Consider the following 12,710-nt stretch of genomic DNA (forward strand, 5'->3'; position numbering starts at 1 on the left):
ACGATTAATGAGGTACTCAAAGCTTCTGTGCACCCGATATAAAAGTGCAAAATGTGTATAGAGAAAAAAAAAACATGATAGCGAATTATATAGGAATATTTATATCCACATGTTGGTGGGCACTTTTATGATTGACTTGCTTAAATAATTATATTTTTTTTACTAAAAAAAAGAAATGCCCATTGTTGATGGTGATGCACATCCACAGTGCTGCTTGTGACTAACTTAAATGACTGATAAACTACTAGTTAGCTTAGCTTGTAAGATACTGTCAGATCATCACAAGTTTCTAAGATCAAATCTTACCTTCACAATTTACCTTTGTAGAACAAAAAAACAAAAGGAAAATTCTTGAACATCGATATCTGTGCACTGTACATCGGGACACCAAACGGCCCAACTGGTCTTTGATCGATAGGAAGAAATCAATTTCGAATTTTCTTAACCACAAGAAATCATGAAATGATTGTAATGCCAACGTGTGGGTCATCCATCTGCTGACAAGAATTTGATGGAGAAATGGCGGCGAGAACAGAAATATTATATTATTGAATGTGATGGTGATTTCTAACCTCATACTGTCAAGTACATAATACATTATAAAAGACAAAGGAAAGAAGTCTAACGGCGATTGGATGTTTCCCATGCAAAGCGAACAGTTCTGAGACATCCGAGTATAACTATCCATAAAGGACTCCAAAGAGCCCACATCCCGCCGATGGAAGCTCATGCGTCTCCATTTTATTTTATTTTTTGTTTGTTTTTAACTATTTATTTATTTATTTTTGCTTGTTCTATTCATTTGTTTATTGTTTTCATCCTTGATCAATTTATTTATTTCTTGTTCAATACCATGAGAAATAGTCTTAATTAGACTAAGTAAATGTCTTTATGGTGTCATATGATTTAGACAAATCTTGGTTTTATCAGTAGACAAAGTGACTCTTTGTTTATTTGTGTGATCTCGGTTTATTCATACTATAGTTTGTCTCACATTTGTTTAGCATTGTTTTTTTTTTGAGTATGTCCTTATTGGACTGTACAAAATTACGAAACGATTAAATTTTATGAACCATAATATGGCACAGATATCATATAACGTAGACAAAAAAGTTTAAATCTATGATAAAAAAACCTTATAGATTCCAAGATGTTTAGTTTCTTCCCATATGTTTGAGGGATTGTTCGTGGAAATGTCTTGAAAGCTATTTAAAAATGAAACAAAGGGAAGAAGCTTTCCTCCATCTCTTCTACTAAGGTTGTCAAGTAATTTTGGCTTCCGTAATATGAACCAAATCAATCAAAACTCAAGATATTAGGAAGATAAGGTGGATTTAGACTCTGCTATCTCAAAGTCTTTATGTGAGGGAGGTATAGAAAAAATACACTTACTTTGAATACTTATATGTGTTTCTATGGTAAATTAAAATTTTCCTTCATCATTTATATATTCTCTATGTGAGAGAATTTATGTATTAAAAATATCCTTCATCATTTATGTGAGAGAATATATAAGAGAATGAAGGGTTGAATTAACTCAAAAAGAGTTTTTTTTTATACTTTATCATTTTTATATAATAAAAGAGTTGGATTATTTTTCATGGACATAATCCACGTAAATTTGATAGACATTAATTTCTTGATTTGTACTCTACTGTTGATCATTTGAATTAATTTTTTTGGTATCACATCATCCAAATCATTGTTTGGGCATTATGGAGATGAAGAGAGTCTAACCTTACTGTGATCACTGTGGACTTTCCGTTGTGACTTCCTTTCTGCTTCTTGTTCTTCTTCTCAGCCCCAGCCATCCACCCAACCCTTTTGATTTCTTCTCTTCCCTCTCCTTCCTATACTCCTTCCTTCTTCCTTGATGTAAACACCCATTCGGTATCTTATATAATAAGCCCCTCCATTCCCCACCATCCTCAACTCATCATCATCATTATCATCTCTCTCTCTCTCTCTCTCTCTCTCTCTCTCTATATCCATCTATCTATCTACCTATCTGTCCATCTCCCTCTCTCTCAGACTTCATCAGTCCTAGGGAATACATGGCTCTACCACCGCGACAGTCACCAAGACTCGGCATGAAGGACAGTTCACATGCGATAACAAAGCCGAAGCCAGAGATCAGAATAATTCACGTATTCGAACCGGAGATCATGAAGACGGATGCTGCAAACTTCCGCGAGCTCGTACAGCGGCTCACCGGAAAGCCTGTCGCGGCAGTTGGTGGTAAGAAGAAGAAGGATAAGAAGTTAATCGACTCGAAGCATGACCGTGAGAAACTCACATGCAAGGAAGAAGTCAAGCAGGAGGACTTAGAAGAGGAGGAGAGGATGATAGAGAACACTTGTTGTACACGAAGAGATGGATGATTTTCTTCAAGTGCTCAGTGGATTCCCTTTGTCTTCTCCAAGCTCTTCTCGCATGGATGTGTTTGGAAATTAGACATGATTTATTTTGTGTTTTATTAATGGATTTTATATGCTTTTGATGGTTTAGAGGTGAGGTTTGAAGAACACATAATGTAGTCCACTTTCTCTCAATATTATTTCTTTTCCATCTTATTTGGTGCTGTAAATATTGGCATGCTGATGATTGTTGGTTTTCCTTTCTTGGAGATGAGAATAGTGGGTGTTGCAAATAAGGATGAAGATATAGAAGGTGTTGCAAATAAAGTTTGAAAAGGCTGTGATTTGTTGTTTGGCTTCCTTTTATTTTTTTTGCCTACCATTCTATGATAAGGATGCATGACCAGACTTTCAAATATATATATGTTAAGATTAATTTGATGATCTTATAAGATTTGATGAGGATTACAAAACATATTTTATGTTTATCACATTGAAGGTCTTCAAAAATAAACTTGATGGCCTTTACTACTCAAAATAGATTAAGGCTGGTTTGCTGCTTTATCCTAATTGAATGTGAGAAAAAAATATAAAATAAATGGTCCAAAATTTGGTGGGAGATGAGTGATCCTTAAATCTTATAAATTTGGCTTAGAATCCTCAAAAACTCAATAACTATCTTATCTTATTCCTTTCGGGTGTGCATCATAGATCCGTTTTTACGACAAATATTTGCAAGTTACTATAAACCCATCTTAAAATGGTGAAAGTGATTTAATGATTTTTTTTTCCTTTCTTCATAAATTTTTTTTACTTTCAAAATTTTTTAATATTTTCTTCATATTCATTTGAAATTTGTATTGGTGGTATTAATCTCGTCTTCATCATTATCCATGATCGAGAACAATATTTTCATCATATCTTAGAGTGGTTTTTTCATCAAACTCTAATGAATATGTCTTGAGACTACTAAGAAACCTTGAGTTTGTCTTTGAACTAATTTAAGAAAGAAAGTTCTATTAAGTGCGCCTTATTATTCTTATACATCAGAGAATTTGAATGTTCACATCGGATGTTGGCGAGGAATGTCAAATCATATATTCATTATTCTAGATTTATATTTTATTATTAATATTCTTGATTATTCTCTTACTATCAGTATTCTCTTAAATTAGTTCTTTATGAAGTGAAGTACATGCCTTAGTATTCTAGATCAGTATTCTCTATGACTCGTGCTCTAAGAAGTACAAGCTCTTCAGTTTCAACTTTGGTTTCACAAAGTTTGGACCAGCAAAATTTTCTTAGCTCCATTTCAAAATGGAGATGTTATAGATGCCACGGATGGAAATGGGGTTGTCCATTTTCCACAACCATTTGCTCTGATTCATCTAAAAACATAGAGCGATCAAATGGGGTTGTCCTGCTATTTATATGGGCCATGAATGACCCTTGGGCTACCTCGAGAATCATTCGGATGCCTAATGGTTTGATTGATTGATGCGATAGCAGCATGTGAATGACCAAGGATTATATGAGATCATCATTGCAAACTTTCATAACCCCTAATAGTTTAGCATATTAACACGTGGAAGTCATTGAGGAGATCACGTGTGAAAAGTGTTCTATCGATATGATGTAACTACCAAAATGATATACCTACGAGGAACAAAGGTGGTAATGAATTACTACCATATGACTAATTTATTTTTTCGATAAATTACTACTTTAAGTAATACATTTATGTCGAACGAATCGACATCCTGAATTCCAACAACATGGTTAAAACAGTCTGAAGTGCTCCTTTCGATGATAATAAGATTGAAATGACTGAAAGTGTTCCTTTCAATAACGGTATGATCGAGATGATCCGAAATGCTCCTTTCAATAACAATATGGTTAAAAAGACTCGAAATACTCTTTTTTTCATAGTAACATGATAAAAAAATAGTACAGGATACTCTTCTTAACGATCATACTACTAAATCGACTTGATATGTTCCCTTTGATGATAGGATATTTCTCTCAATAGACAAGAGTCTCATCATACCTCGACTTAGCTATACATGTTAAGGCACAATGGTGGGCAAATGATATGGGAAGAATAACCTAGCCAACACTTACCACATGGCTGACATCCTACCACCACATGATCAACAAATTGATCAAAAACTCGGCATCATATAATAAACACCCATTGCTCTATAGTAGATAACTATAGAGCATCACGTGACTAGCCATAACTCCACATCACATGACTAACCAAGGTGTTGTTCCTCTAAGAGTTATAGCCACAACCATTACATTAATGCACAATGTTGAGCAATCATTCCAAACATTAATATAAAATTTCAAGCATAATGTTTCTACAATCTCACTATATTATTCATTTTTTGTTGTGTTCCTCCTTTGATTAAGATTCTCAAGTTCTAGAATGTTTCGTGTTGAGGGATTCGACACTCAACCAACACTTCATAATCAAAACTTTTAAGTATTAAATGAGTTTTGTCGGGTTTGCCCCATATCTGATTTAATACTTTTTTATTCAAGAAAATTTGACACTTCCTAATACTAGTCAAATGAATGTAAAGTGGGATAACTAGAATCTACATTAACAAAATTAAATTCTTAATCAACATATGTTTCTAATTTAATTTTTTTCTTAGAACTCCAAGTCAACTTCTTGTGTATACTTGCAAATTTAAGGTGTTTGTGAAGATATCTATCGCTTATATAGTACTTCATTTTGATCATTTTATGTTTACCACTTGACATCTGAAATAGTGATTATATATATATATATATATATATAATTGATGTATTCTTCAACTTTACTATATTCTTAATATTATCTTTTATCTAAAATCTCTCCGAATTAATTTATTTTATTTATTTAACGAGCTTGTTTCTCTGTTTTCCTCTTTGATTTCACAATTGAGTGGTACGCTGGCCGAATGATGACAACGAAGACGGAAAGATTTAGTACTACGGTTGCTTGTAGTTCTTACCTTTCTCTTAGATCTTTTCAACGTGGCAAGGACAAATCCAACACGAAAAAGAACGATGCACACGACGACACACAAGCGACGGTGCCGCCATCATCTACAGCTTGTTTCGATACCAAAAGACCCCCTTCTTCCTGCTCCCCTCGTCTGGCTCCACGTAGATGCACTCCTGCGCCTCCCTCCACATGGCCTTCAGCAGCGGCGTGCCGTCGAACTGGTAGTACTCCCCCAGCACCGGCTTGATGGCCTGCGTCGCCTCCATGGCGTGGTAGTGCGGCATCGTCGAGAAGAGGTGGTGGGCGACGTGGGTGTCGGTGATATTGTGGAACACCTTGTTCAGCAGCCCGTAGTCCCTGTCCACCGTCGCCAGCGCCCCCCGCAGCCAGTCCCACTCGCCGGAGTCGTAGTGGGGCAGCGACGGGTGCGTGTGCTGCAGGTAGGTAATGAGGACTAACCACCCGTTCACGATCAGAAGCGGCACGCCGTACACCCGGACCAGCCACCAGAAGCCGTAGCCGGCGGCGATGCGGTAGAGGACGTACGATACCGCCATCAGACCGGCGTCGGAGATTACGACCTGGGATCGCTCCCGGTCCGAGAAGATAGGCCCGTAGGGGTCGAAGTGGCAGGCGAAGCGGGGGTAAGGACGGCCAGAGACGTTGAAGGCGAGGTACAGAGGCCAGCCGAGGGTGAGGGTGATGGCTAGGGTGAGGACGCGGCCGGGCGGGTTGTTGAGGTACTTGGTGAACCATGCGACGGCGGACTTGGGCTTGGGGACGAAGACCTCGTCGCGGTCGATGGAGCCGGTGTTGGAGTGGTGCCGGCGGTGGCTGTACTTCCAGGAGAAGTAGGGAACGAGAAGGACGGAGTGGAGGACGAGGCCGACCACGTCGTCGAGGAGGGAGTTGTCGGAGAAGGCGTGGTGGCCGCACTCGTGGGCAATGACCCACACGCCGGTGAGGACGCAGCCCTGCAGGATCCAGAAGAGTGGCCAGGCAGCGAGGACGAGTCCGGGCGGAAGCTTTGGGATGATTACCACTGCGAAGTAGAGAAAGAGTGCTGCGAAGAGCAGGTCGAGGACGACGTAGGAAAAGGAGCGGAGCAGGGAACGTTCGAAGCAGTGAGGGGGAATGGCCTTCTTGATCTGTCTCAGGGTGAAGGGGGGCTTCTCGGTGGGTGAGCGCCGGAGGGGGCGCTTCTTCTCTGTCCGTTTCATTTCCGTCATGCGGCCGCCCAAATCCCCTCCTCCTCCTCCTCTTGCAGCGTAGCGATGCAACTTGGTATAAAGAAGAAGGGAGAAGCGCGTGTGTTGACCGGTAAGACACGTGGTTCGTGCGTTATCGCTGGAGGTTTGACCAACGAGGTTCTCACGGAGCACATGTCGAAGACTGCTACCCGAGTTACGTTGTCAATATGAAAATTAACTTCGTATGTTGAAATGGAAAACTGCATAATTTATTTATGAGTATAATGTCATAAAATTTATTGGATCATCCTTTGAAAAAAAAACCCCAAATAACACACTTGCATTTTAAATAGAAAATATTAATCTTAAAAAATTACTTGGGTTTACATAGAATTAAATCAGGTAAAAAAATTAGTTTAGCTTGAATTAATATTTTTATCTGTACATGCTTATTTTATATTTATCAATTAACGCAAACTGTATTGTATGACCTTCTATCGTCGTTGTCATAATGTATTCTACAGACTCCAAGTATCGTTGACTTGGTGAGTTGTGTTTAGCACAATTTCCGCCACCCGTGAGCATCAAGTTTTGTGGCTAGTGAAACCAACTTCTTTGAACTTCTATTTCGTCGCTATCATAAGAAGGGTAATAATATGGTTGATCTCAAATTTTTAATAAATCTTTGAATATGACACTTATTGATGTATGTTACTAGTTTTCCATTTAATAGAATTTTTTGGTATTTTTTTATAAATGTTTTAGCATTTGAATAGTGTGTCATTTTTCTATTCTCTTTTTTTATATTTCTAATAAATTATAATGCATCAATGCAATATTTTTTTCACATTTTAGCTCCTAAATAGGACAAATTATAATTTGGTCTAAAGAAATATCCTAATAGGTGTTGTACTATTTTTGAGGAAAAATAAAAAATAGTGCATCGCACAGATGCACTATTTAAAATAATCTTAAATTTTTAAGAAAACTTTGAATATGACACTTATGTACATATATCATTAGTTTTTTTTTTTATTTTAGAGAATTATTTTGATATTTTAATAGATTTTTTAGCATCTAAATAGTGTATCATTTTTTATTTTCTCCTTGCTTTTTCTACTTAGATAATTTTTCTTTAAATTATTAATTCTAACCCCTTTTGGCTTTAAACAGAAAATAATCCTATCATCAAATGCTTGTTATACGCGTAGAATAACTTAAGTGAGTTGCAAGAATGTTGATTTAAGCATAGGTTTGTTTTTATTTATATAATTTTTTTATTTAATGTCTACTTAATTATCATTGATAATTTTTAAATATCATCTTTGTAGTTCCATTTGTTGGTACTAATGAATCTTGTTTGATTGAATAGTTTTAGGACAGCTTGGTAGATCATTTTTATCACTTCCTAATTGACACTTATATGAAGACATTTGGATCCACCGAGTATCTTGCACATAGGTATTTTTTTATTTGAAGAATAACCCTAAGGATTTGGAAAGGTTGATGATAAATTTACATTAAGTGATGATGAGAAATTAGTGATGGACTTTTATCAAATATATATGTTATATGTTTTTGCATGTATTTTATTTTATCAAAACAAGTGGTCCTTAGTATTGATCGTTGATAATTAAAAATTTGGGCTATGGAAAATATTTCCTAATATGCGATGCATTATTTTTTCAAAATTAAAAATTAATGCATCGTATTGAAGGGTTACTTTAAATGACCTAAAAGTTTTAGAAAATATTTGCATTGGACTCAGATAGACATATGCCATTGGTTTTTTTATATTTTTTGTGAATTTTTTATGATTTTTTTATAATTTATTTAACTTGTGAACTATGTGCCATTTTCTTTTTTTTGGCCATCTTTTTCCAATTTTCATAGCAATATTATGGATTCATATAATATTTTTTAACATTTGAGCTTTTAAATTAGTTCAAAACACTTGGTAAAAATTTGAGCTAGAGAAAATATTTTATAATATGTGATGTATTATTTTTGCCTAAAATCCAAAAAAACAGTGCATTGCATCAAAGGACTTGTCTAAATGACTTGAAAAAAATCTTAATAAAAATTATAAATAATTATTTAAATATTTTAAACTTAACCAAATATATATTTTTTTTTGTAAATTCTAATGATGATAAAAGATACATATAAACGATCTCATATAATTGTGACTTATAATTATATTATTATTATTATTATTATTATTATTATTATTATTATTATTATTATTGTAGTATGGGTGCTTCAACGTAAAAAGGGATCATGGATGATTTTTTTTTTTTACAATGCTCAATAATTAAAAAAAATAAATATTAATAATAAAAAAATTATCTATAACTTTTGTATTATTTAAAATGCTCAATAAATTTAATCGCATCATTTTCTAGTAATGTAATGGGAAAGAAGGAGAGAGAGAGAGAGAGAGAGAGAAAAAGAAACATGAAAAATGGAAATAGAGATCAAATGGGGAAAGACGTAGTGATGGATGGGACGGGAAAGAAAGTCTCTTTACTCTGCCGACGAAGGAGAAAGGCCACCAAACTAAGTCAAGAAAAAGAGCCATGAAAGGGATCGCTCTCTACTTGACATGGATGTCAAACCACCCATCACCATATACGATAGCAAAATCCAATGTATCACATGGATCTATGACAAGTTAGCAAGTCGTCCAATATATCACAATTAAATCAAGAAAAAGTTATTATTAAACTATTTCCCCTTTAAAAGATCTCCTCTTTCATTAAATCAGATTTATTTTCTTATGCTAAAAAATCTTTATTACCTTTAATTCTCTATGTTTATTCTATACTTTTGTCTTTCTTTTTTCTTTTTTTTTGGCTAAATAGCTTCTTTCTAACTTCTGTCCTTATCTGAGAGTTATTGATTTGAGCAGCAGTTCATGGAATGCAAAACAAAACACAAAACACAAAAAAACACTATGACAGGCCACATATCACTTGGACAAAATATAAAGCAGTTTGACTCTCATATCATTTCACAAGATGATATGATCCTATCACTGATTAGAAAATACAATTGGAGTCTTTTCTTTCGCCACGGCAAGCTAAAGATGTTGTCCCCATCGACTTCACGAATGAATATCCAGCTTTAATTGTGTGTGCGTGTGTGATATATATATATATATATATATATATATATATTACACCTGGTTGGATTTCATTAAGTTATTGGACAATTTTATTTGAATCTAATAGATGTGAGGTTGGATGAGATGAGAAATGATGAGAACATTTAGTTGGAGATGGTGGGTGTGGGTGCTGATGAAAAGTTGAAGCGGAGGAAATTATGTTGGGGATCAGAAGACCTTATTATCAAAGGAAAAAAGCCAGGTAATTAATAATAAAATATAAACTCAGAAAATAGTTGAGGTAAAGTTTAGGTAGTTCAATACTTTTTACACATAGTTACAAGGAAAACAAAATATTTTTTCACGTGTAAAAATAAATTATATCTAGTTATAATTTCTTTTGAGTAAATTCAGGCTCAAGTCGAATGTTTATATCCTCTCAAATATATATTAAAAAAAACTTTCTTTTATGTATTTAAAAAATAATTATATCAAACACTAAACTCTAACTTTTTAAGGTTTTTTTCTCTTATTCAATACCTAGTTTAATCTCATATAGTAAATGTTGGGGAGGGAGAAGAAAAAAAACTCATAAATTAAAATAAATTCAAAGATCAACAAATAATGAATATACCATAAAAATCAATGCAAAATATGACATAGTTTTCCTATCTATGTAGAGTCTATAGAAAACATTAATTTTTTTATTATATTAAAAATTATAAAACCTTTAGTTATCCTTTTTCAAGAATAATCCTATATAAAGCTTGAAACCCTCACGAGTACTTAATTGTCTTTCTCTTATCAAAATCTATTAAGATTCAATATATATTTTATAAAAACAAATATTTTACTTTTTTTTTAAATTATATTTAAATTCTAATCAATTTTTAGGGACATACTCCTGAGTCATCACGTTTTGAGAATCAAGTCTAAGATGATCCCTCAAGGTGAGTCGCTTCACGTTGCAAGATCTTATGCGATGATTAAAAATAAGACTTTAAATTACCAATCATATCTGAAAAAGTTCATATTTATAAAATGGTAAGAATAAATATTTTTGGAATAAGAAATAATCCAAAGTATATTCTTCTCTTAAGCCCCTATCAATGTGACGGATTGGACTTTACATTTTGAATTCTAATCGATCTGAAATAACATTGGTTCGTAAACGCATAAAAATGTTAGGTAGCACTATGTGACAACACCTACTCCAAACTTAACGTGTTAGATTAAGAACAATAACCCGTGTTTAGCCCCTCTCTTCGTGTTTTGGTTCTTCTAAGGCCGACTTCTGTTCTATGTTATTCTTTTCCTGATAAGAAAAACGTGTCTGCGCCTCATGCAACTCGTGGGGGAATGGTGGAAACACCATGATGAGATACCCATGTGGATCTCCTCCATCAATCTTTGGAAAGGAAGAGGATATTGCAAGGCATCCCTGTCGAGAGATATTGCAAAATATTACTTGGTATTCTTTTAGGTTCACATATTGTTTACTAAATGATCACTCTTTATCCTTTTTCAATTGATGTTTTTGTTCATGTATAATATACAGTAGATTAGCGTTAAATGGGGAGAAACATATGGGAACTCTTGCAAGACCTGTGAACAGTTTTGATGGTAGCTGCTTTAATTTTGATTTCGTACTTGAATGTGAGGACGATAAAGATGAGGAACTTAGCACGACCTTCCAATAGTCAGTCTCGATGTTAGCTTAGCTGGCTGGCTGTTTTAATTTTGATGTCGTACTTGAATGCGATGGCTCATTTAAGTCGGCTGATAGTATGACAAGCACTGGCAATGTGATCGAGAATATGAAGGGAGAGGTGCTCTTCTGCTGGTTGTGCACCATGTCAAGCCTCTGATGCTGCCATGGCATGGCTGAGAGTTAAGCGCTTTTGGAAGGGTTAAAGAAGGCCTCACCGTAAAACTTTAGACCTCTTTGGGTCCGCTTTGATGCACAGATTGTAATTAATTATACCATTGTTCCATGGTTTTGAACGACTCCAGTCATAGAGACTGTAGAGATCTTTTCCTATATAGAGGTTCTCTTTTATCCATCCCTTTGGATGCAAAACAAGTTGGCACATAAGCTTTACAATTTCGAGAGAAATCAAATATTTTCTTCTTTTTTTTTTTTTTTGAGGACTTTGGTCATTCTTTATGCCGACTGTCAAATGATAGCTTTTCTTCTTTTCCTTTTTCAAAAAAGGTATACCGTACATTAATATAATCGTGTTCATTATATATTTCTTTTTGCATCACTGCATTGATTAATATAGAACAATTATTGACGACAGGATCATTCTTTATTCAAATTATGGATTAATTTATTATGTAGTGATTGAGGAAAACGTACGAATAAAAAAATTTGCAATTTTATGTAATGGATTTTGAGCCGAGATTCACGTCTGGTATTATCTTATGCAATTGTAGTTATGTTTTGAAAGGATTTGGATAAAAATAAAATAAAAGGGTGATTTTTCTAGTAAATACTCGTTTTGGGTATTTTTCAATCGGTGCCTCTTATTTTTTTTTCAAATAATACCCTAATTTAAAAAATATTTAATTTTCTCTCAAAATTCTTTTCATATGTTATAGTGTGGTGTCATAATAAAAATAATATAAAACCTACTTTAAAACACTATAAATGAATCAAATAAAATCAAAATACACAAAATTATTTGATATATCATATAAAATTCAAACAGGTATTTACAATAGTTTAGGAATAATATCATCATAATAGAAATGAAAAATTAACTTTTTATGATGTTTTAGTGACCATAATAAAAACACTATGAAGCCGATTCGAAAGCATTATAAAGGATCACAATGGACTCATAACCTCAATGAAACCAACTACAATCCAAAAAATATTACGTTTATAAGCAATGATAATTAAAGCGGAACAATATGATGTCACTTATAATATTTTCAATAGCATTTATAGCATTTTCAATACTAAAAACACGTAAATGAATCAAATGAAAATACTGTAACAACTTAAAACAGATAAAATAGTAATATTTAGAGGGGTATTTTGATTTTTTAAA

General features: G+C 34.0%; 1 protein-coding gene across 1 annotated transcript; it reads right to left on the bottom strand.

The window, feature by feature from the left end:
• Positions 1-5,332: 5,332 nt before the first annotated feature.
• LOC135658696 (delta(12)-acyl-lipid-desaturase-like) lies at positions 5,333-6,634 on the bottom strand. Its single transcript, XM_065176159.1, has one exon. The coding sequence runs from the start codon at positions 6,582-6,584 to the stop codon at positions 5,457-5,459; it is 1,128 nt and encodes a 375-aa protein (XP_065032231.1). The 5' UTR covers positions 6,585-6,634; the 3' UTR covers positions 5,333-5,456.
• Positions 6,635-12,710: the final 6,076 nt, after the last annotated feature.

The sequence above is a fragment of the Musa acuminata genome, unplaced genomic scaffold (assembly GCF_036884655.1).
Source record: "Musa acuminata AAA Group cultivar baxijiao unplaced genomic scaffold, Cavendish_Baxijiao_AAA HiC_scaffold_412, whole genome shotgun sequence".
Classification (NCBI taxonomy): Eukaryota; Viridiplantae; Streptophyta; class Magnoliopsida; order Zingiberales; family Musaceae; genus Musa; species Musa acuminata.

Coding starts and splice junctions, on each gene's coding strand:
- LOC135658696 (XM_065176159.1), bottom strand. CDS start 6,584: ATGACGGAAATGAAACGGACAGAGAAGAAGCGCCCCCTCCGGCGCTCA.